This window comes from Rhea pennata, chromosome 5 (assembly GCF_028389875.1).
Source record: "Rhea pennata isolate bPtePen1 chromosome 5, bPtePen1.pri, whole genome shotgun sequence".
NCBI classification, from domain to species: domain Eukaryota; kingdom Metazoa; phylum Chordata; class Aves; order Rheiformes; family Rheidae; genus Rhea; species Rhea pennata.
The window spans coordinates 35517548-35540543 of NC_084667.1; the positions used below are offsets into that span (position 1 = coordinate 35517548).

General features: G+C 38.3%; 1 protein-coding gene across 3 annotated transcripts in view; it reads left to right on the plus strand.

Annotated features, from left to right (window-relative positions):
• Positions 1-22996, plus strand: part of INSC (INSC spindle orientation adaptor protein) — a 143399-nt gene that overhangs the window by 30378 nt on the left and 90025 nt on the right. For all 3 annotated transcript variants that reach the window (XM_062576849.1, XM_062576850.1, XM_062576847.1), the window contains exon 2: positions 13553-13646. In XM_062576849.1, the coding sequence (XP_062432833.1) occupies positions 13594-13646 (53 nt within the window). In that variant the 5' untranslated portion in view covers positions 13553-13593. The remainder of the gene's footprint in view (positions 1-13552; positions 13647-22996) is intronic.

Sequence of the window (22996 nt, forward strand, 5' to 3'; positions counted from 1 at the left end):
CAAACTCAGTGGCAAGGCTGTTGGGTGCTTTAATGCATCTACACCCTTCTCATTCATTCCATCCCAACATTGCCTCTAGTTCCTCAGCTCAGGTCCCTGTTATCACATAAAAGTTTGTTCTTCAGCTAGAATCAGAATCCAAACTTACAGTGATGTCCTAGGAAGTGGAAGTAATATAGACAGTAACTGTCCTGAAGAGCAAGCCTTAATTTAAAATTTGTTTTAATTAATTGTAACTCCACTAACTTGTATTTCCCATAAGAATGTTCCTTTTTGATATTTACTGGGTTCAGGGTCACAGTGACTTCCTGGGAACAAGTGTCACATCCTCTGAAAAAGCCTTTCTGACTTTTGAGTTTTCTACACTTTAACTTCATAGAACCCCTAGAAGATTAGAAGAATAAAGTTCCTGACCTATCTTTTCAGTGTTAATTCAGTATTCAACACCTTTCTTAGTCATCTCTTGACAGTGGTCAATCATCTTATAGTCTTTGAAAACCATTTTTTTGTGCAGTAAGCAATCTACTTTCAAGAGGATGAACTCAGTTTAATTCCTGAAGTAACATCTGGTCAGATTTTTAAAATCAAATTGTGAGGTTCAAGGGCTGTAAATAAAGGAAAAAAGCAATAATGTTATGAAACAATTTCTAATTGTTTCATTGCAAATGTAATCTGTTACTTGGGCATTGAAGAAAGAACTGGATACACCTTCATTTCAGGGACACAGATTAAATAACTTGCTTTTCAGCCTGGAGAAAGTTTATGAGAAACCTTGTTGTAGAAAGCAGGATGATTCCTTATTTTCACTCCCTGCTGTAACCAGTCCTACGTTTCCTGTAACTGTTTTTTTCCTTCTTATTGAAATGGGGTTTTTAAAGGTAAATTCATCTTGTGCTTTGAAACTCTTCAGATTCTGCTTATGAACTGCTTTCACTTTTATTGGATGAGTCATGAGTCGAAAGCTCTGTCTTGTAGTTCCACCATGAGTAATGCTTAGCATTTTCTTGGGTTCTCTTTTAGAACACTATTAAATTAAAAGAAGAATCTGGTTTTTGATATCCTAATGGACAATTAGATGGTAGGGTCTCAGAACAGATTTTTCATTTACCACAGCAACAATTTAAATTTTTTCCTCCAACTTAAGGATGCCACATTTTTTTTTTTTTTTTTTTTTTTTTACCCTTGCATGAACATGTTGCAGGTCACAGCACTCCATCTGATTTAAAAAAAAAATGAGAAAAATAACATCATTTCATCACTGGGACTGCTGCTCAGGTATTGACTCAACTTTGGGGAAGGGTTTTTCATTGAGATCTGTATCAATACCAGCTATCAAAGTTGGTAGCTTGATGCGTGTGCAGACAGGTCTACATGACATTAAAGGCATGGTAGTGAATTTAGTACGTCTGAAGACGTATACTCAAGAAATTCTTTTCTTTCTGGCACTGCCCTGAGAGGTCATGGATAGTGTTCCTGAAACATCCATGCTGACTCATGTCCAAGTAATGTGTATCTAGACTGAAACTGATGTGGATAGTCTCTGCTTCCAGTGGGGACACAGCAGTCTCCCAGGGCACTTGCTTATCAGCAGATGTTACGGGCACTACCCAACAAATCATTTGACACACCTGGCACTCCAGTATTTACTGGTGAAACTTAAGTGTCATCAACACAGGCTGTGTTTAGATCCAGCCAACATAAATGTTGACTGTGGACAGTCTCCTTAAGCTTAGCCAACCTGAAAAAAGGCAAGCCGTATCTGCAGATGGAATATGTATCCTCTCCCCATGAGGGGTTAGAAACATGTCTAAATTTCCTGCTGAGGCCAATTACTGGCTTAGGTTACATTGACAATATTGGAAGATAACAGCCCCTTTGGAGACAAGCAGAGTTTAGCAAGGCCCATGATGGAAAAAGAGAGATGTATGAAACACTTAAACATGAAATCCTCTCAACAGAGGTGGTAAATTCAGTAACCCCTGGTATTCGAATAACGAAATGAGATGTCTGCAGAGATTTCGGAGTTTATTTGGCAACTCTCCCTCTGTTCTTGCAAATGGACGATCATCTGCTTCACATCCCACATTTCACAGCTAGCAATGGAAACGAGTCTTAGGACTGAAGTTTTCAAGGCAATGGATCAGCTTTGTGGCCTCTGCTAAGTTTTGGTGCATTTGCACTCAAAATGATCATCATCAGATTTGGGGAATGCAAGTTCATGTAGAACTTACTCAGTTTTATCAGTCTCCTGCGCCTGCAGTGTTTGTACTATATGGACTTGCACTGGAAGTAAGTGAACAGATTGTTATCAAAATGTGACTCTAATTTGACATCTATCTTACTCTCTGTGAAAGATTAGTACCTACTGCAGTATAGCCATAAATAACTGCAAAGCTCAAGTCAAAATTGTGAATAAAAATCCAAGGTCATAGTTGTTTTTGTATGAGGAGGAAAAATAAAGTCTGGAATCTGAACACACCTAAGCCTAATGATTAGAAACTCACCAATTTTTAGCTGCTAAAAGCAAAAGCTTGGCTTTGGAATCTTTAATTTCAACTAACTCTGGTGTATGTTTCTCTACTTGGCCATCACAAACTACTAAAAAGACATGGTAGTAATATTTATCAAAATATTAGCTAGCCCTTTCCTACAATGAGACATGCATGTCTTTTAAAAGATAATTTTTCTCTTTTCTCAATATCACTTTTTAGAAAATCATGAGAACAAATAATACAGCCATTCTAGAACAGACTGTGAAGTAGTTCACTGTGTACTCCAATCTCACATGCCCCTTTGTGTAATAGGTTACTGAACATCAGCTGAGCAGCAGTCAGTTACTGTAGTTCAGCTGGCAAACAGTAAGTTGCTGGACTCCAGTAGCTTGCTGTGTGTCTGGGCTCCACAGATAGAAAAGAGACGTAAAGAAAATATGGACTCTAATTGTGTACCTTCCAAATTTGGGACTTTACTTTGTAGTATTGCTACAAGAGATCATCACTTTCTAAGTCACACTACAAATACCTCCCCCCGCAATAGTTTGTGTTAGAACAGTAGTGTGCAATACAGATTTATGATTTACACTACTCAGTGTTACTGTAACCTAATGAAAGATTTCATGTTGACTCTACAGCATAGCCAGACTTAACCCCTCCCCAAACACCTAGCAGAAGAGGCTTAGCCCTCTTTGCTCTTCACTAACATGTTTTTGTCCACAGTTACTAATTATCATTTGCAAACACTAAGTTTTCTTCTCTGTTTTCACTGAGTTCTTAATAATGCACAGTTTTCACTGACAAGGACACTTCTGTCGGGAAAAGGCCATCCAGTTTTGTTCTATCAGGATTTATGATGTTTTTAGGTGCTCCATGGGTCTTCTCTCTCTCTCTCTCTCTCTCTCACACACACACACACACACACACACACACACACACACACACACACACACACACACACACACACACACACATCTACCTTGAGGGATACTTGACAATGAGCAATGCTCCTCTCCTCATGTCTCTTCTATTGCTTTGTTGCCTGTACTCTCTCTCCTCCTTGGAGCTTCCACACTAAAACTTCAGCTTCTAAACTGGGAAAACTGCAAATCATATAAATTGTATATCAGACACTACCATTTGAAAGCTCTTGGCTTGGCCTTCTGGGGATCTGCACCAAAAGGCTACAGAGTGTGTCTTGACACAAAGTCTGATTGCAACACATTGACCTGAAGCAGACACTGCACTTTCAGCTCCAAGCTGTTCCCAGGACATGGCCCGATCTTTGGAGTAGGTCTAACCTAATGTGTAGAGGCTCCAAAATCCCCCTGAGTCTTCAAGTTTGCTAGGGATTTCTGGCTGTACTCTGGCTGTACTACATCTGCCCGAGACATTCAATATGTGGACGATGCTACAGAGCAGTCTGTTCTGCCTTCAGCACTGCGGGGTATTCCCAATCTGTATCTTTACCACAGCTTTCTGGCCCTTCACCTTGCTTTTTTTGAGGGATGGAGGGGGAGGAGAATGTCTGATGACTGGATACTCTTTGGCAGTGGTTCAAAAATACACATATGGCGTTTTCCACTTTAAAAAAATGGCAACAGTGAGATTTCTCTCTCTCTCTTTTATTACTTCACCTTTATGTAGTACAATAATGACCAGGAAATGTAAGTTCTGCTGACATACTGTCTGGAGGTGTTAATTGCAGTTATTACAGGAAAAAAAAGTACAACACTCAAATGTTGCTGTAGGTGCAAAGGTATTCATATTTTGCATGTCCAGGCACTTTCACAAACTTGCTCTGATTTTTTTCAGCCTTATTTGGAAAAGTCTGTGTTACTAGATTTGTTGTTTCACATTTTAGGGAAGACAAGCTTTAAGACAAAGACTAAATTAGCATGAAGTTACCCTAGTGAAGAATCCTTACTAAGATAACTGGGTTCCTTAAAAGTGCATGAATTGACCACCTTTGCTTTACACATTCTTTGTTCTGTGGGCTAATATTGCATGCTTGTTATTAAATTGGGTCCCTGAACATTAGATTCCCTGCTTTTTGCATTGTGTCCAGATACCCAATTAGCAAGCAATAACTTGTGTATTTTCTTCCATATTAACGTCTCTATATAAAAGTCTCTAATGTCCTTTTATTTCTTTCCCTCAATATGCAGAAGGAAAAAAAAGACAAAACTTTAGTAACAGAAGTAACAAGTTTATAGGTAATGCAAATGGTTCAATGGCTGGAGTGAGCCATTTTTTGCATCTGTGTTAACTTTTAGGTGAATGTGTATTCATATGTATTAGTTTAAAGCTGGTTTTAAGGGTTGCAGAGTAATGCCAAAAATAAAGCAACTGGATATTAACTCTGTAAAATGAAAAACTTAATGGCTGCTGCCAAATATTGTTAAAATGCCACCACTATTTATCATGCAATGCCTTGCAATACTTCCAATAAAGACTTTGATAGTATGAGCTGTGACCTGAATTTATAATACTGTTTTGCTCATCTCTGTTAAAATGTCAGATTTTTTTTCGTTGTTCTTTAGGGGAATATCAATATAAGTAAAGATGTCTTGCAGAATGCCTGAGTAACTGAAATGGATATTAAGGTGAAATCCTTTAATTATAGAAAATTGATTGTACACAGAGATAAACAGAGATATTCTTGTCATCCTTCCTTGCAGGAAGTGAGTAATTTACATAGCTCCTTATTCTTTTCCCTTCACGGAAGCTGCTAAGTACAAGGTTATCTTCTACAGGTAGTAACTTAAAATATCAGACTTTCGCATATTTGGTTTCAATTTGTGGTTCTATCATGTTTAACTTTGGCTAAGTCACTTCATGTCTGCTTCTTCATGCCTTGCCTGAAAGTGAAGATGATTTTATCTATTTTGATTTTAAACTCCTTTGGATTTTTTTTTTTAATATTTGTGGCAAATAATGAACTCTAGCCATAATTTCATTGCATCTAGAAGCCCTGTATTACCAAATAACTGTAAAACTGCTATACTCTGTAGACAGTTCTGAGCAGCATTGGCTACACAAAATAGCAGGACTCATCATGAGTGAGAAGAAGCTATAGATTAAGTAGAATTCATTTTAAAAAGTTTGACCACAGACACGTTTACTAGGTAGAAAAAAAAATCATGAAAAAGCATAATTTTTTTTTGAATTAGTTACAAAGTTATGAAGCAATTTAACAGAGGGATAGAAGGAAGGGGGCAAAGAAATGCCTCTCTTGCTTTAAGCAATCTGTAACAACTTCCTTTCTTGAAGATCTATTAAGAAATCGAGGAGACATATAACAATTCTTCAGGAAACATTTTGGAAGTTAGTCCTTGTACAGTTGAAAGGACTATTCTTCGGCATATCTGTGTTGTAAATTTACCTTGGGTTGCCACTTAGTTCTTTGTTTGCCCTTGCTTTTAGTCGTGCTTTCACAAAACGCTGCCCGTTCTATGTTTGCCTTGAACTAGCACTTCTAGCCTACAGCCTGTTTTGCGTCTTCACCGTAGCATTAGTCAGACCACCCCCCTGCCGCTGGTGGAGCTGTGGCTCTCAGTGCTCAGGGGCTGCTTTTTTTTCACTTTTTTTATCTGCTGCTGCTGCAGAAGAACCTACAACCTATAGTAGTATCTGGTTGCTATTGAATCCTTTATATTGCACGTTCAGCTCAGCTGTCCTTTGCCAGGCTGCTTCCTTGAGATCTCCCAGCATGTTTTCAGCTAGCCAGAAAAACGTACTACAATTTGGTGTACTTTGATGCGAGTACATGATAGCATAATTTTGTGGTAAAGGTCCCCACTTCTCGATCTGCTGTACTGATGACTTACTGTCCTCCTTTTTCATAGGCTAGGCTGTAATCTTTAAAAAATGCTTTGTACAGGGCTGGGGGCAGAATCCCCTCTTTTCATTTATGTCCTACACAAGGCTAGTTAAAGCAACAGCCCCTGTACTTCTGCCCCCTCCACAAGCAGAGCGGGAGGGACACCTCCTTCAGACAGCACGCACTGAGGAGACGAGAGGAAGCATTTGTAGTCCCCACACTAGGGGCTCCACTGGACTTGTATTAGCCTGTCGGTATCGTGCCACAGGCAAAACTGACTCAAGTAGGGGAACTGTGCTTAAATTACTGCCAAGCAATGCGAGCCTCCACCCTCCGATGGAGCAATTTGGAGCGGAGAGGCAGAACACGATCAGAGAAGCGCTGAACCCCCCCCCGCGCCGGCCTCACCTCGCCTTGCTTCCGCCAGGGGTCTCCGCCCCTCGGCCCCCCGACGGCAGGCGGCCAGGGCGGGCGGCGCTGCCGTGCGCCGCCGCCGCCGGAGCCTTACAGCCTCGCGGCGGCGTGTCCCCCTCGTCGAGGGGGCGACGCGTCCCTCGAGCGCGGCCGCCCCTGCTCGCCCGGCCCCGCGGGGGAAGTGCCCCCCCCCCCCCCTCCGGGGGCTTTGGCGCAGCCGTTATTTCCACCTCAGGGCTGGCTGGAGCCGGTTCCAGCCGGCCGGCGGCCGTTGGCGCCTTCCGGGGCTTCGGTTATTGCTGGAACCTGCGTGAGGCGCCGGCTGTACCCTTCGCCGCTTAGAGACCGAGCCTGCGGCTCGCACGGCGCTATTGCTGCTTTAAGGCCGTGTGTCTCACGGTATGCCTAGTCTTTTTTTTTTTTTTTTTTTTTTTTTTAAAAAAAAAAGGTTTTGGTCTAATTGCGGCTGAGAGAGATGTTCCGCACTCCGTGGATGGGTGATCACGGCGGGTGCTGTCGCGACTGAGGCAGCTGCACTAAAGAGAGGTCTGTGGACTGTGCAGGCAAAACCAGCCCGTTTTACCCACTGCGTGGCTGAAATACTGTGGAAGCCACGAAGCCCCTGCTGAGAAGGGGGCTGTGGCCACTGTGAATGTTTGAACTGAGACCTGTGCTGATGGGAAGCAGGTGATGTCAAATTAGCATTTTTTATTAAGATAGGTGGGAAAGCACTGTGCAGGCAGTCCCTCAGAAAGCAGGGGAAGGATAAATATGGAGAAGTTGTACGTCTTGGTGTTTTATGACAGCAAGCTGTGTTAATTCTGCTCTCAGAACCAATAAACATTTTTATATGGTGATTATTCTGCATTATATAAAAACATAAAATACAGCTCCAAGGTGCACCAGCTTGCCACCTGTTCAATTCCTGAACGTCAAAAGCAAGTTCTTGCCCAGGCAAACTGCCTCTGAAATTCTAATCACTAGAAATTTGACCACTAATCAGTTTGCTCCCATAATACTGCCATCTATATAAATTGGTGTGTCCCTTCTAGTAGGAGAGATTATGTAAAGACTTTCAATGATAAGAAAAAAAGATGCCAAGTAAGTGATTAGGCCAGTGGCTTTTTGCCCAAAATAATTTCCTTAAGAGAAGGAAGGAAAAAAATATCTAGAACATTACACTTTATTTTATCATGGTTAGCTGTGTAACGGTTTGGCTTTCTGCTTCCCCTCCTGGTGTAGCCAAATCCCCTAGTTGTGTTGCAGGTATTCATTCTATTTCGTGCTTTCCATATGCTTCATTTAATACAATAAATGACATGAACAAGTCAATATCCCTTGTTTTAAAAGCAGAATTTTTTCGTTGGGCTCACAAAGACAAAATTGTAAATGTTGAACGATGTCCTGAAAGTGAATGAAGGACTCAAAAGTTCTGTATGAATGTGAATGAAGTCTTGTCCTAAGAGCCTGGCTTGAGATTTCTTTTTTTTTTTCTCGCTTGATATTTGCAGTTGGCAGTTACACTTTTCCTGCTAACTTAAGACCAACAAAGTAATGATCCTGCCTGTAACTTTCAACATGACCTGTTTAAACTGAGATAGATTTTATCTGCCACTCTAAATGGTTTTTAAGTTTCCAAGGTAGAGTTGTGTATGGTAAGACTAAGATGAGAAAACTTTCTTCAGTATCTGGAACAGAAAAGAAGTACCACAGACTTAAGTTTGCAGTAGTTTGCACATGTGTGATGGACATTGTCAAAGATAAACACAGAAATGTTTAAAATTGGACCCTGTGCCTGCAGAAAATAAAGAGAGATCAGATGGGAAGAAATATGCCTTAAAAATAAAACTGTCTATGAATGAAAATGAATCAATTTCTGACTGTACTTGATAGTGTAAAGAATAAACTGCTCAGCAGTGCTTTCAGTTTGATCTGCAAGAGCAGTTGCTATGAATGAACGCTTTAGGCAGCCCCTGTACCATCTCTCGTCTTTTAGTGTTAATTTTACATTCTAGGAGTATTGATACATACATCTGTGTATATGGACCTGTATTAGTATGATCCATTTTAATGCATTGTTTGAAGGACTCTCAATTATTTCTTGTTTCTGGTTTTATTGTCTCCTATATTTGTGAAACTCAGCTTAATTCTGAGTTGGCTTTTACTATTGTAATTAATTTGTGCCTGTATAAACCTGGTATAAAGCAAAATGAGCATGGGATCCTGAGTCCTCAAGTGGTTAGTGTGAAAAATTTCTGATGGACCAGACCTGTTGCTGAAGGACAGAGTGTATGTATTTACTTTCTGACCTATCACATAAATGCTGTCAGAATTTTCCTCTTAATTTGATTTGTAGCATTCCATTAACAGTTATTCTGTGTACCAAGAGAGTAATAACTAATGATTCCCAGACTTCTAGAGTTGTAAAATAAGGACAGGCACTATTTGGCAGAACAGAGACTGTACTTTATTATGGCGGAGGTACTGTTCGTATTAATGAAATGTTATCTAATCTAAAATGACTTCTAGCTAATGACTTGTTCTCTGGTTAACCATACTACTTACAGATAACATGCTCTTCTAGTTCTAATGATTATTAATGATCAAAGGCTAAATACCTGAAAGAGGTTATCCCTCTTTCAGAAAGAGGAATGATGCTCTTGATCGACCTTATTTTAAGATAATCTTTTTAGTGTTGAAATTTTGATGTTAAGTGTTAAAAATGAGTTGCCAGAAGTTCATTGATAAGCCTTTTGACTTAAGCTTTTACAAGAGTGGATATGCTAGCAGTGAGTGAGTTCAAAAATGTGAATTTAATTGTGATAGTTTCAGAACTTAAATGTTCAGGACATCATTTTTTTTGATGGAGAACTTCCTTAGGGCCATCAGTAGCAGGAGTAAATGAGTTGCACCTATTTCACTTTGAAGAATATGTGCTATATGCTGTTACACTTTAGGACACGGGTGCATTTCTGATAGAATTTTGACTGTTTAAATACTCCTAATTTCTGGTTGGTTAAATATGAGTTAACATGTTGAATGATAGGAAAGAAATTTAAATTGGGAGTTTTGTCAAGGTGTGGTCTATTGTCCTAGCAGAAAGAACATCTTTTCCAGGATGCTTAAAGTAGTGTGGCACTTCAGAAGCTGCTATTCAATGCTAAAATAGACTTAAGCAAGTCGAGTTTCCCGGTAAGGAGTTTCTGTAATGCAGTTGGAATCTGCTATTGTGATTGTGTGTGCTGCTTTCTCTCTAAAAGAAGCTTTTGGCTGACTGTCTTCACCGGAAAGGAAATGTAGTTTGCGGTCCTCTTATCTTCATCTGTCCAGTAAACATGAGGAAATAACATCTTAAAATCTAATTCAGTGTTGACGTGACAAAGAGGATGATGCAGGACACAAGGAGAGATTGCTGCCTTGAATGTATCTAATTCTACATGCACACACCATTACCTACCAAAAGAATTAAGCCAATTGTAAGACATTTATGATCGTGATGCAAGTCCATATGCAGATATTTATTTGTGTAAAATCCTGTTTAAGGTATTAAAAAATTGGCTTTAGAATAAAGTCCAAGAATGCAGATTCTGTTACTTCAGCACAGAAGTGTCACTCAGACTTGTAGCAAAATGAATAGTCTTGCAAATTACAAGTAGTGCTTACACTTTCTGTATCATTGGGTACATGGGCTGGTGTGCATGCCACCTGCTTTAGTTGCATAGAACTATTGTGAAAGCTATTGAACTTCGCAATGTCTGCCTCAGAGGCTCAGACAGCAGTGACAGCAGAGAGTACACACAGTGCCCTACATATATTTCAGTCCTTCAAGGGAAAAGCATTGGAGTTTTTCATGACAGGTTGCTAGCATGTGTTCTGCTGGTAACAGTGTGCCTATGCACTTCTGTGCATGTTGTCCTGCATTTGCTAGGTTAAAGAAGCCTTTGATGCTGAGTTGCTAACATAAAAGATGAAACATTTGATGCTCTCTTATCTCTGACTTCAGATGATGGAGTCATCTGCATGGGCGGCTACAATATGGGATGTTATTTTAGGAATGCTAACTAGAGCTCAACACTGTTGTGCCTTTTGACAAAAAGCAGCAACAACTGAACAGAGGGATTCCGTCAGTCGTGTAATGGTCTTCACTAGGAAATACAATCTGTGTGTCTTGCCCTCACCCAGAAAGAAGAATGAGAGTGTATGAAGCTGAACAGTGTCTCCTACTGTGCATCACAAATAACCAGCAACATGGAGAAACCATTCTGAGCAGGATCAGAAGACCGGGACATGAGGTGCTGGGCAGATAGCAGTATTGTGCTGTGTCATTCGCTGGAGTTTGAATAAGTCTTCTAGTTGTGGATTTAGGCAGACTGTAATGTGTGGTGCTGTGCTGTTGAAGGTGCAGTCAATCTTCTGGCAGATTGCTGTGTGTTGGGGAGAGCACACCTGCCGTAGAGAGACAGAGCATTTCCTCACTTAGCATTAACATGGGCTTAAAGGTTTGAGCTAATTGTAGTCTTGAGGCAGACTGTCTGGTTAAGGTATTAGTTAGGTATTTTGTTATTGTTCCTGGAGCATAAGTGACTTCTAAGTAGGAACTGATCATGTTTTTAGAGGCTCTTAGCCATAATATAACTGTGTATTTTGTGGGAGGAGAGGATATAAAGAGCCACTTTTTTTTGGTCAGGTTTCTAATTTATAGAGAACAATGAGAAGCGGTAATCTAATTTATGACTGTGTACATTATATCTCTGATCACAACTAATGGAGTACATCAGATGCTCCGATTTGTGTATATAGAGATTTTAGTGGGCTGAGCTAATAGTGAAGCAGCTTTTGCTTGCCAGAGGGAAGTGGTTGATTTTGTGTTGGGAGCTTGGAAAGGTTAATCCTGTGTTTGATGCTGAATAAAAGGAGTTGGCTAGTGTTCATGATGTCTGTACTTTTACAGACTGTTGAAAGAATATTTTCTCGGTTCTTTACGTGTTAGGAAATAGGAAATGAAATTTGATCTTGGAGATTTTATGCAGATGTATCCATCTTTGATTAAGGACCTCATTCCCACTAGAAGATAGTGGTAATGAGCTATTTCCAGTAAATTTGATTAAATGGTTACTTGTATTTGGTAATTTTAAATTTCTTTGACAAAGTCAAAAAATCTGCTAGCAAAAAGAAATGAAGAAAGATTATTTTTTCTTCATTATTAGTGCTGTCTATGCAGTATATGTTAACTGCTAAAGCAGACAACCAAACAGCAACAACAACAAAAATGCCCAATACTTCTCTTTTTCAAATCAGAATGTGTCTTGGGGATTTAAGCATAAGTACTCATATTTTCATGTTGGACATACGAGCTAATCAGGCACAACTTGTCAAATACCAGACACTATTACAATCTTTTTTTTTTAAATTATAGAGTGCAGCATTCTTTTTTAAATTCTGATTTTTCTCCTGTTCTCAGTATATTCGTTCATCTGTTAAGTTCATTTTTCCCAGGAAAATTCAGGAAAAAAAAATATCCAAGCAATCTGGTGCTAGTAGTGGGCAGAGCATGTATTCCATTGTAATATTTTTATGTATTCAGGACAATGTTTGTGGGTTCTGCTATACAGATCTTGGCCAAAAAGAAACACAAGGAAATGTATTAGCAATGAGATCAGTTTGCTAGGAAAGATGCTGAGGGCCACTCTCAGTGTCAATTAAGAACAATTTGGAGAGGCAGATTTCTTAAATACTGTGTGACTCAGCTTGCAGAATGTAGCCAATAACCAAATGGCAGAATTTCACAAGTGGTTACACCAAAAACATTCTTCTTCAATCGGTGACACAAGTCACTGATTTCCTGCGTAAAGTATTTTCTGCAAGATCCCAAGTTTTTCAACACATTTAAGAAAGCATCATTTCCCCACTGTTCTGTCTCCTCCTCCTGCAAATTAATCCATTTCCTCCTTGTTCTTGAGTTGTGAATCATTCTCTTCCTTAAATATCTCACATTAGTTCTTCTATCTACATGGGTGGCTGGGAATGCTTTCACCTTTGCTGGCAAAATAAATCCTGTTTCTGGCTTCTGTTGAGAACATACATTGATTTTCCTTGGGTAATTCCCTAAGGTAACTTGACAGAGTTAAGTTGACAGAGGAGGGAGGGAGGGATGGAGATAATATCTCTCCTTTTTTTACTAAAATGGGGAGACTACCTCCATCTGTCCTCCTTCCCTGCCTTGTCCTGGCACAATGGTGAGTGTTCGGATATTTCTGTTGGCCACTAGGTGTAGGGAAAAAATAGAGAAAAAGATGTGTAGAGTTTTAAACTGATAGAAAAATGAAAAAGTTTAATTCAAAAGGATCCATTACTTCGGTAACTTAGACATCAAAGGCCTTTCTCTAAATGTAGTTTGATGTGATTCTAAAATCATATGAACATACACTTGCTTTCTATCTTAAAATCAGTCTTTTTGACAGTAACCTAAAGAATTATAGTCTTACTAAGCCTTTTTGCTCTGGAGTGCAAGTTACTACAAAATGATTTAAAAATTAGGCTAAGTAACAACCTTGTATTAACCTTGTAATATGTTCAACACAGCTGTACAACCTGTGCAATAATCCAGGAATTTCAGGAATATACAAACCCTATATTGCTTTTGCCATGAAGTGTGCTTACTAGCCCTGATTATCTGCTAGAGGTTTGTGGTGGCCTGAGGTAAAAGAAGTTCTTTCAGTCACTTTTAATGAGTTAGCTTCAGGTCAATGGGAAAATATCATGCCACCCTGCATTGAAGAGTCCCGAGTTTCCCTAATTTTTCTAAACAACTGTTTCTCTTTAGATTCCAGCCTATGGAGAAGTGCACATAACGAATAGGATAAAATGGCTTTTAAGGGCGAGAACCATTTAGATTCCCTTCCATTACCTGTCCAACGGTAAGTGATACAGTCTGTCACACAGACTCTATTGAAGATCAAAATGTGGTTTAAAAACTCATTTTAAACTCAGTTTTAAATAATAGCCTACAAAATGTTAAGAATGTGGAAGTTGGGATACGTTTGTCAAGGCATTTGCAAGTTTGTATACCTACAGTCTGGTAAATCATGACAGTGAATATGCAATCATCATTTTAAATAGATGAACATGTTTGCAGTAGAGATGTGCCTGTATTTACTGCATCAGACATTCATCGTAATGAATATCACTGGAATTCTGGCATTCCATAAAAACTGCTGAAAAATAAATATAGGGTTTGCTGATTGATTTTTTCCAGGTGTTGCTGTGGGAATGATATGGAGGTTATAGCATAATCTCTCAATTTTTTTGATGATGGAGAGCCTACTAATTAGTAGATTTTTAGAGTTTGGCTGCTCTTTGGCATCTAGAATATCATCTGTAATATAGGTTTACCTCTAACATAATGTAGTTTCCATGAAAAAAACAAACGAATACAATTAGCTTCCACATTCTTGTTGAACTAGAATCTTGATATGTGGCATGATTGTTTACAGGAAACAAAAGGGATTTAAGCTTCATTAAATGTCATTCTAGTATTCCTTTTTTTTCTTCAGGCCAGATTGTGAATCGTTGCTGTGAAAACACCCTCCTGATATTCAAACAAAATATGAGGCTTTTCTTCACCAGAAATTTGATATTTTCTACCTTCCTTGTCTGACTCTTCAAGTAGGGATTTTGATAATGACATCAAGCTTATAGTCACAATAAGACTATTGGTGTCTGTTGTCTTCTGGAAAAAATATTATATGAGGCCTTTGATAATTGATAGTGTTCCCTGGATTCTAGCCAAAAATTACATTAGTAGTCAGTGACTCCTGAAAGTCCTGGATAGGATGGAAAGGACTGGTATCAACAGCAGTGTTGTCCAGTCTGACCTATTAGTTTATTTTTTTTTCCTGTGGGTTGGAAAACGGATATCACTTTAATTCACTTAGAAACTCAAGTATCTCAACACACAGAGCCATGGATACCTCCTCAGATGTACACAGCAATGAAGATAGACTAATGATTTTGCTGCAGAAGTACTCAGGCTAACTCAAAAATTGCCAGCAACGCAGGTTAATTGCTTAGTGAAAACTAATGTCTTCCAGCAGCTGAGTCTTGGATCAAAAGTCAGAGAAGCCAACTACTGTGCCAAGAACTCAGCTTGCAAAAAGGTCAGTGAAGTCTGTTACTATAGTAGGAGACCGGTTGCAAACAGCGGTGTTAACTGCCTAAGGTAGTAGGTCCTGTAGATGACAAGAGCTGTTCCAGGTTGATGATAGCAAATTTCAGTTGCAAATGCATAAGCGAGGATATTAGCTGTAGATTCCATGCACTGATAAAAGAAGATGTGGTGTGGGAGTAATGACTGTGACACTCAAAGGTACAGTAACACAGAACTGAGAAGCACAGAAGTTGCAGGCTAGGAATTTCTGAAAACTACCTTCATTTTGATTCTGCTCTGTTCAGGCAGATACTGCCTTGCATCAACTCCACGCTATGTTGCATCTTATTACAGGAAGTGATCTAAACAAGTCCTATATAGTAAGTAGTGTGTTGTAGCAAACTACTTGGCCCAGTAGAGCAACTTTATGTAGTGCCATTAGTCCTATTAAAGTCAACAGTTACCTTGTTTGTATAAGGAATTTAGAACTGGGGCCATAAGTTGAGCCCCTGTGCTGGCTGAATTGTTGTTCACACTGTTTTCTCTCCTCTTGGTTTTTGTGGGAAATCACAGCTTGTATGGAATAGTCCCTGGAGTATTGAATCACTGTGCTGGTAGTTTTCAAACACACTGTCTGACCTACCTTCTGTAATTGACATCTGGAGTGTTATAGATTCAGTATTTAAACATACAAAATATCCTGAGGAAAAACAAAATTATTGTTACAGAAACTTTATTTTCCATTTCACTGAGTTATGTACTTAAAAACAGTGATCATTGTCTCTGAGGAGAAAAAAAACATTTGGAAATTGATTTAAATTCTCTCTTTTAAAGAATTAAATCAGTTAGTCTCCAAAAGCTGTTAGTAGTCCTATGTAACACATTTTTAATGACCATCAAAATAATGCGTTTCAAGTATATGTTGCCATCAGTAATGGCCAGTTCACTATAGCATGTTAAGTGGGTATATTTTCCTTAGAGATGTATATAGCCCCATTCTGTAGTAGAGTTTTAGTTTGGCTTTTGAAAAATGCTGTGATCCTTTCCTCACATTTTTCTATTGAAATTATTTTTTCCATATTCTAGGGAGTTTTTCCAGATGGGAGAGCTAATATAAAAGAAGTTTTCTTTCTCTTCTATCCCCGTTTTGTCTCCTGCATAACAAAAACTATCAGCCTCCTGTGTTTGCTTTAAGCTAAAGCTTATGATATAGCCAGATTTTTTATGGTAGTCATGGTTTCTTGCACTTTCCGTATTGAATAATCAGCTAAACTTACAGTCAGGAGCCCTGAATCTCTAGTCAGTCAGCTGAACAAAGCAGAGTAGGCCGTAACAAAAAGAGAACAAAATAGAACAGTAGAATAGAATAGGTTTGTTTCTCAGATTAAACATTCAGTTTACAGTTGAAATTGTGACAAATACAATATGATACAGACATTTTAAAATATGCAATAAAGGAAAAATCTTTTATGGAAATGAAGTATAAAAAATACCCTCTTGTTGAAAAATGTTGAAATTTTTGCCATATTTCTTGGAAGCACTCTTGAAAATAAAGGGGTAAAGTGCAGAGAGAGTTTGTCTTCCTAATCTTCAGAAATGCAATGATGCAGGACTACTTAATACACAGTTTGAACATCATTATAATTTTTAAAAAGAAAGGTGAAAATGGAGATTATAATTTCAACTTGTATACAAGCAAAAGACAATGTGTATTATGTAAAGATTTTTTCTTTCGTTGAAAGTCAAAACTTCGAATTTGAGTACCTGGAAAATAAACCCATTAGATGTCTATTTTTCTGTCTTCCTTGGTGCTAGTACTATTATTGTGTTTTTTGCTGGTGGAAGTTTCCACAGAATCTCAAAGGACCAGGATCAACATCATCAGTGGGTATAGATGAAAATTTTTATCACTGTTTCAGATGAAGAAGGTGAGGCAGAGAAAATATACAAGCATTTCAAATCTAAGAACTTGCAGCTAAGTCCTTTGACTGTAGCATTTCACCCCTGAAAGTTTGCTGTAAGTGACCTCTGTGGCAAAACCAAAAATAGAATCCAGGTTTCCTGTCTACTAATTCTGCGTCTTAAGCAAAAGACATTTCTTCCTCCTTTTGTTACTTTCTTCCTTTTTCTCTTAAACTAAAGATCTGAGCCCTATGAAAGAACAATATGGATGAGGTCACACCGTGCATATTTATAACTTTGCACTGCTCTTTAAAATGTGCCATGCATCAGCAAGTTCTCTAAACTTCTCTGAAGGATTTGCTTAGATGTCCTGTAATATAAATTAAGGTCTACATGCACTCTTTTGTTAAAAAAGTCAATGTTAGGGTGGCTATCAATTTAAGAAACATAGATTTCTTACAATGTTCCTTTTGGCTTGTTTGTCTAATATTTATATGTTTATCTTAATTTTCTATTTCTTGCTGAGTTATTTTATATTTCTATATAGTAGATAATGGTGACTGGAGCTCTGTTTGCTGCACAGTGACTAAACTGTCTGTATGTATATCCATATATCCCTGGTGAAACTAACTATAGCAGCTGTAGTGATGAAATCTGATCTATAGGCCATGTAGGATATGATGGAAATTCCTGAATGACTTAGGAAAAAATCTTGTTATAGGGACAACTTTTCAGTGGAAATGAGCACGTTTAATAAAGGAAAGTTTGCCTTTTAAGTCAAGGCAGAATTGTAATCACTGTTTCCCAAACTCATGTTTGCTGAAAAAATTGGAGTGATTAAAAATGAACAAACAAACAAGCCAACCTGACAGTTTGTATATGTCAGTGTGGGCTTGTCATACGCAAAAATTAGTATGTTTTTCAAGTTCAGATTTGAAACTTTACTCCCAGCTAACAGCTTGTACTGAGGAGTGTGATCACCTAAAGCATAGCAAGAGAAGCAGGACTTTAGAAGGGGTTGCAGGAGAGGCCCCCACACAGGTGAGGTGGGAGCTTAGCAACAGACCTGCCACAATAGCCCTTGAATTAATGCTAGCTTAAGGTGAAGAGAGCTGAAGTGGACATGACATCAATTTTTACGGTACAAAATATTTGCAGTCATATTTGGCTTGGCTATAAGAAAAAAATTGTACTGATTCCGTGTTTCCTGAGCTTGTGTTAAAACAAATGAAAGTGGTATGTGGAAACTGAGGGATGGTGGACAACTAGAGGGAATAGTGAGGACCTATAATGGAAGAAGCAGAGACTTTGTTATCAGGTCGAAAATCCAAACACACTACTGAAGGATTTAACAATCTGCAGGGAGAGCGAACCCAAACCTTGATTTCCTTGGCAGATAATATGGGCTGGAATACCATCTCATTGCAGGTTTCAAGGAATTCTGGATGAATTGTTTGAAGTAATTTGCAGGTTTTCAGTACAAAAAGTAAGCACTTCTAATGCTTCCTCCAAAGCTCTAGGACCAAATCTGCGTCTGTGAAGTGCGGGAGGTACTGTTGTGTCTTTCACAGCGCTGCTAAAGATTTTGTTACTTTTTTACTGCTACTAAATACTTTGTTACTTACTAGTTTGTTACTCCACTGGGGAAAGGAGTAATGGTTGAGATGATGCTAAGACTTCTTTGAAACTGTAAGGAAAAATAACAGTGTATATTTGGGATGAATTGATTCAGTGATAGAAGATGTTTGTCTGATGTTGGAAGTTACTTGAAATAGAAGTAAGAGAAATTTTATGCTGGGGAAACTGCAACAATTCTACCTTGTTTTTCTCCCAAATTGGGATGACAGATATACAGACTTCTATGGAACGTAGAGATATGAGACCACAAATATGGAAATTTATAATGGCAACTTTTAGGGTTTTTTAATGAAAACTGCATTTCTTCCCCCCCCCCCAAAAAAAAAAAAAAAAAAAAAAACCACTTTGACAGAATATTCCTGGTGATGAGAGTAGCATAAGAACCCTTGTAAAGTAGGATGGATTTGACCTATTCAGGAACTGAATTATTTCAAGGACAATGCACATTAGATTTTACTTCTAGAACTTCATATGGCCTCTGTACAGCTGAGAAGAGGATTTTTGAGATCATTGAGTTTGAGGTACAAAACACATGATGGGCCTTTCAACAACATGTGTTTAACATTGTTTTTCACATGTTCAGTTAGCAAATACAACTAGGACTGTCAAGGAAAAGAATGGATCTGGGCGTCTATCACTAAACTTCACAAATTTAGTTTAGTCCTTAGGGTTACAAGCAGGGAAGTGCTGTTACACAGTCATAAATAGAGTCTCGCCCCAGATTTTACAGATATTTTCCTTTCTATTCAGCAAGCTGATGTTCTCTTATCCCTTGTATTCTGTAGGTGATGGAGATTGTTAGATTTTGGTGCCCATGTGTTAATCTGGCCTTAAAGACAAGTAAATTCAGGTTTGGAATGAATTTTGAGCAGTGGTTTCTTTCGGTCAGGTCATAGTTCACTGAACCATTTCCTGTTTGCTTATCTACCTACTCTCTTAGATATGAATTTCTGAAATGAATGATCCCTAGGGACATGACTTCTGTGTATTAACCTGGATAAAGCATACTAGCTTTTATCTCATTCTGGTCTATTCTTTCTCTATTTTTCCCCCCTCCGATCTTATTAGCAGTTTTAAACCTGCTTCCTACTTACTGCATATCTGAATGGCTTCTGCATTCTGTTATCGCAAAGGATTTTTGTGTCATCGTTCTCTAAAGCATTTAGTTAAAGACTGTAAGAAACCCTAGAGAGTAAAAGTGCATTATCTGTAATAAAAGAGCTGAGAGTTGAAGGTATTTGAAGTAAAAAGTTCATTGTATTTACACGTCTCTATTTGTTGCTGTACGAATTTTTTAAAACCATTCAAGAATAAAATGCTTGCTAGAGAATTGAAAAGGTTATTGAAACAGTTTTTTGCAATAAGCTCTAGGAATAGTGTACTACAGGAGAAAGGAGGGTGCTATGCCAATAGTACAACACAGTTATCTGCTGAGTTCATTCCTTGTCACCAGTTATTGCATGGCTTAAGGCACTAATAGTATCTCATGGAAAGACCTGTTCTTTTCATTTCTCTCAGTTACATGTAATAATTCAGCACAGAATTTTGTAGCTTCAGAAGGGGAGCTTAACTTTTGAAGTAAATATTTCTGATTTTAGTGACTTACATTCCACCTGCAACAAAACTGGAAGCCAGGTTGTTTATGAGGATTTTGGTGGTGTTAGTTAAAATAGATGTACTCATGCACATGCTCCTTTTCAGAGGCATTTTGTGGTATTGCTAGTTGACTGGATCCAAAGGATGATGTTAGTAAAAGAATGACTGTATTGATTTGCTATTATTTGGTGGCATTTATGGGGAATATGAACTTAGAATCCCCCCTTTAAATACCTGGGTAAAACATCTGTTTGTTCCTGTATTCAGGATGCTAAAATGTAGGTCAGCAGTTTAGCCCACAGGCAGTAAAAGCAGCTACATTTTCCTTGTACTTTATGCGCTTTCCTTGTTCTTGGAGTATGTAAGCCTACCAAAATGCAAGATGTTTCCTAACTTTTTCATTTGGATAGTTTTATCACTGTAACTTTATATTCAACTATTTAACCTGCTGTAGAAATGCATTACTGTTACTTCTCAGAGCTATGCTTTAAATTCATTAAATATCAAAATTCAGAAGTCACAGAAGAACTTTAGCTTTTAACCTAAAGGAAGTTTGAATTTGTCCATTATAACAGTTGTGTGAATTTGTGATGACTTGCTTTAACTTGCTTCATTAGACCTTCATTCATTAGTGTTAGTATTTCGTATTTGTGGCTTGCTGTTAGTTGGATAACTCACTCTCTGATTTCTTTCTATTTCTTTCTTTCTTTTTTTTTCTTTTTCTTTCTTTTTTTTTTTTTTTTTTTTTTTTTTATGGTCAAGCACCATATTTCATCCTAGATGACAGCTAAGTATTCACCCTGAAATCCTCTTGTCAGGATAAGTAGCATGTTCCATAGTATGTAGCACACAAACACTGTGTAGAGATCAAGCTAGTGCTGGTAGAGCCCGTATCGTGTAAGAACTCTGGCTGAATATTTTTAGAACACATACTGAAATGTGGAAATCTGTGGGAAAGGCTTTTTTTCTCTCTTTTTGTATCCTAAGGAAATAGTAGACTTCATCTGTCTGAAGAATATCTTCCCATTTGGAACTTGGTATCCTCTTCAGAGATGACAATCAAATTAATGTCTCTACCATAAAATAACAGAACTTGTGTGAATGTTAGTTTATCTTTGTTCGAAGTCATAGATGATGCTTTCTCTGTATATCTTTACCAGAATTATGTGTGGTTTTTTTTAATTGCGATATCAAAGTAGGAATGCAACTTTGTTAACCCTCTGACTAGCTCTTCTACTATTTCTTTATGACTTTGACTCAATGGTTTATGTTTTCTGCTCTACAAATTTTGCTCTGGTACAAGCAAGACTTTTTCAAAGAATTCATATGTCATTTGTGGTTGATAATGTTTACTTGCATTCCAGTTTTCATCATACCTGTTGGCATATTTCAGAGAAGATGGTGATCAGGTGTTTATATATTCTACTGCTCTACTTGGCGATTGAGGCTGCTGTCAAACACAGTTTCCTGAATGTGGGAAGCAGTGAGCTAAATGTGATAAAGCCAATGTTTGCAGATCACTATGAAACTAAGTGCATGCTTTTGCCTGTCCTGCTCCATGAGAGCCTATGAATGTCGAGGACTCTACTTGTGAACCACACCAAGAGTTTTACTGCTGCACTGGCCACAGTTTTTGGTGTGCATATTTGAACTTTATTTCAAATCTGTTAGAGTCAGAAAACTTGGTCATATGCTGAAGAGTTTAAGTTTTAAAGAGTCTTCAAGGAAGCAAGGTTAAACTTAACATGAGCTGTAAACAATCCAGCCAATAAAAGAAACAGAACCTGTGTTGTGTACTCTTTGATTTGATTCCTTCTCAGGTCTTTCTAAACTTAGCAAATTACTTAAAGGCTGTGTCTTTGTTTTCCCATTCACTATGTGTGGCTAATGGTCACCTACCTTGCAGTACTATCGTGAAACCTTGACTTTTACAGATATCAAGCAATCAGAATTTAGTATTCTGCTGACAAGAATCACAGAATCAGTAGGGTTGGAAGGCACCTCTGGAGACAATGTAGTCCAGCCTTCCAAAGATTTCCTGCTGCTGGTTCCACTGGGGCTTGAACCCAGGACCTTGAACGTGTAAAGCAGATGTGATAACCACTACACTATCCCTCTGCCCCTTCATTGGAATAAAGATCCGTACTTTGTCTCTTATTTTAGCAGTTAAGCCATGTTGTTTTTATTATCATGTATGTAATATAAATGAGACTATTCTTGTAAGCCTTGGAAGATCATTAAGGATGAAATCCTGGCTGTTGACCTCAATAGATCTGAGATACCTTTCCTCTTAATAAAAGAGAAAAAAAGAAAAAAGCAAACTTTGTCAAAATGTTCTGGGGACATTCGCACTGATTGAACTAACCAGGAGGAGGAGAACCAGAAAAGGACCACGTAGTCCTTCTTAAAAGGATATGCCTCCTCACCAGACTGCAAAACAGAGATTAGACTAATGATGGGATCCTCAAGACAGTCAACTCATTTAACTCTCTACAGTCTTATAGTGAGGAAAAAATTACGTTGCCATCTATCTCCAGATGGGCAATATGATTTGGAGAAGTTTTAATTTTGATCATTATACGTCATTCCTTCTGATTCTACCCTAGTTGTATTACTGATTAATCTTTTCGGCCTTAGGCAAGCCACTTTACCTTCCTGTGTCTTTCCTTCCTCCAGCTCAGCTGAGGAGATGCAGTGGAAACCCTTATTAACCTATCTCCACAAGTTGCTCTTTTAATAATGTTTATATAGCAGTCAGTATAGTATGACCTCATATGCCTTGTTATGCCTGACACTATGCAGGTAGCAGCCTATTGCACTGTTTCAGATTGATAATACTGAATGCTGCATAACAGCTGCTTTCCATAAATGTGAAAATTGTTTTTGTTCACAAAAATTGACTTGTTCCTTTCATACACCGTATTTTACCATCATTTTTACAATGTTGTTGCCTGGCAAACTAGTTCACTGAACTATTTTTTAACA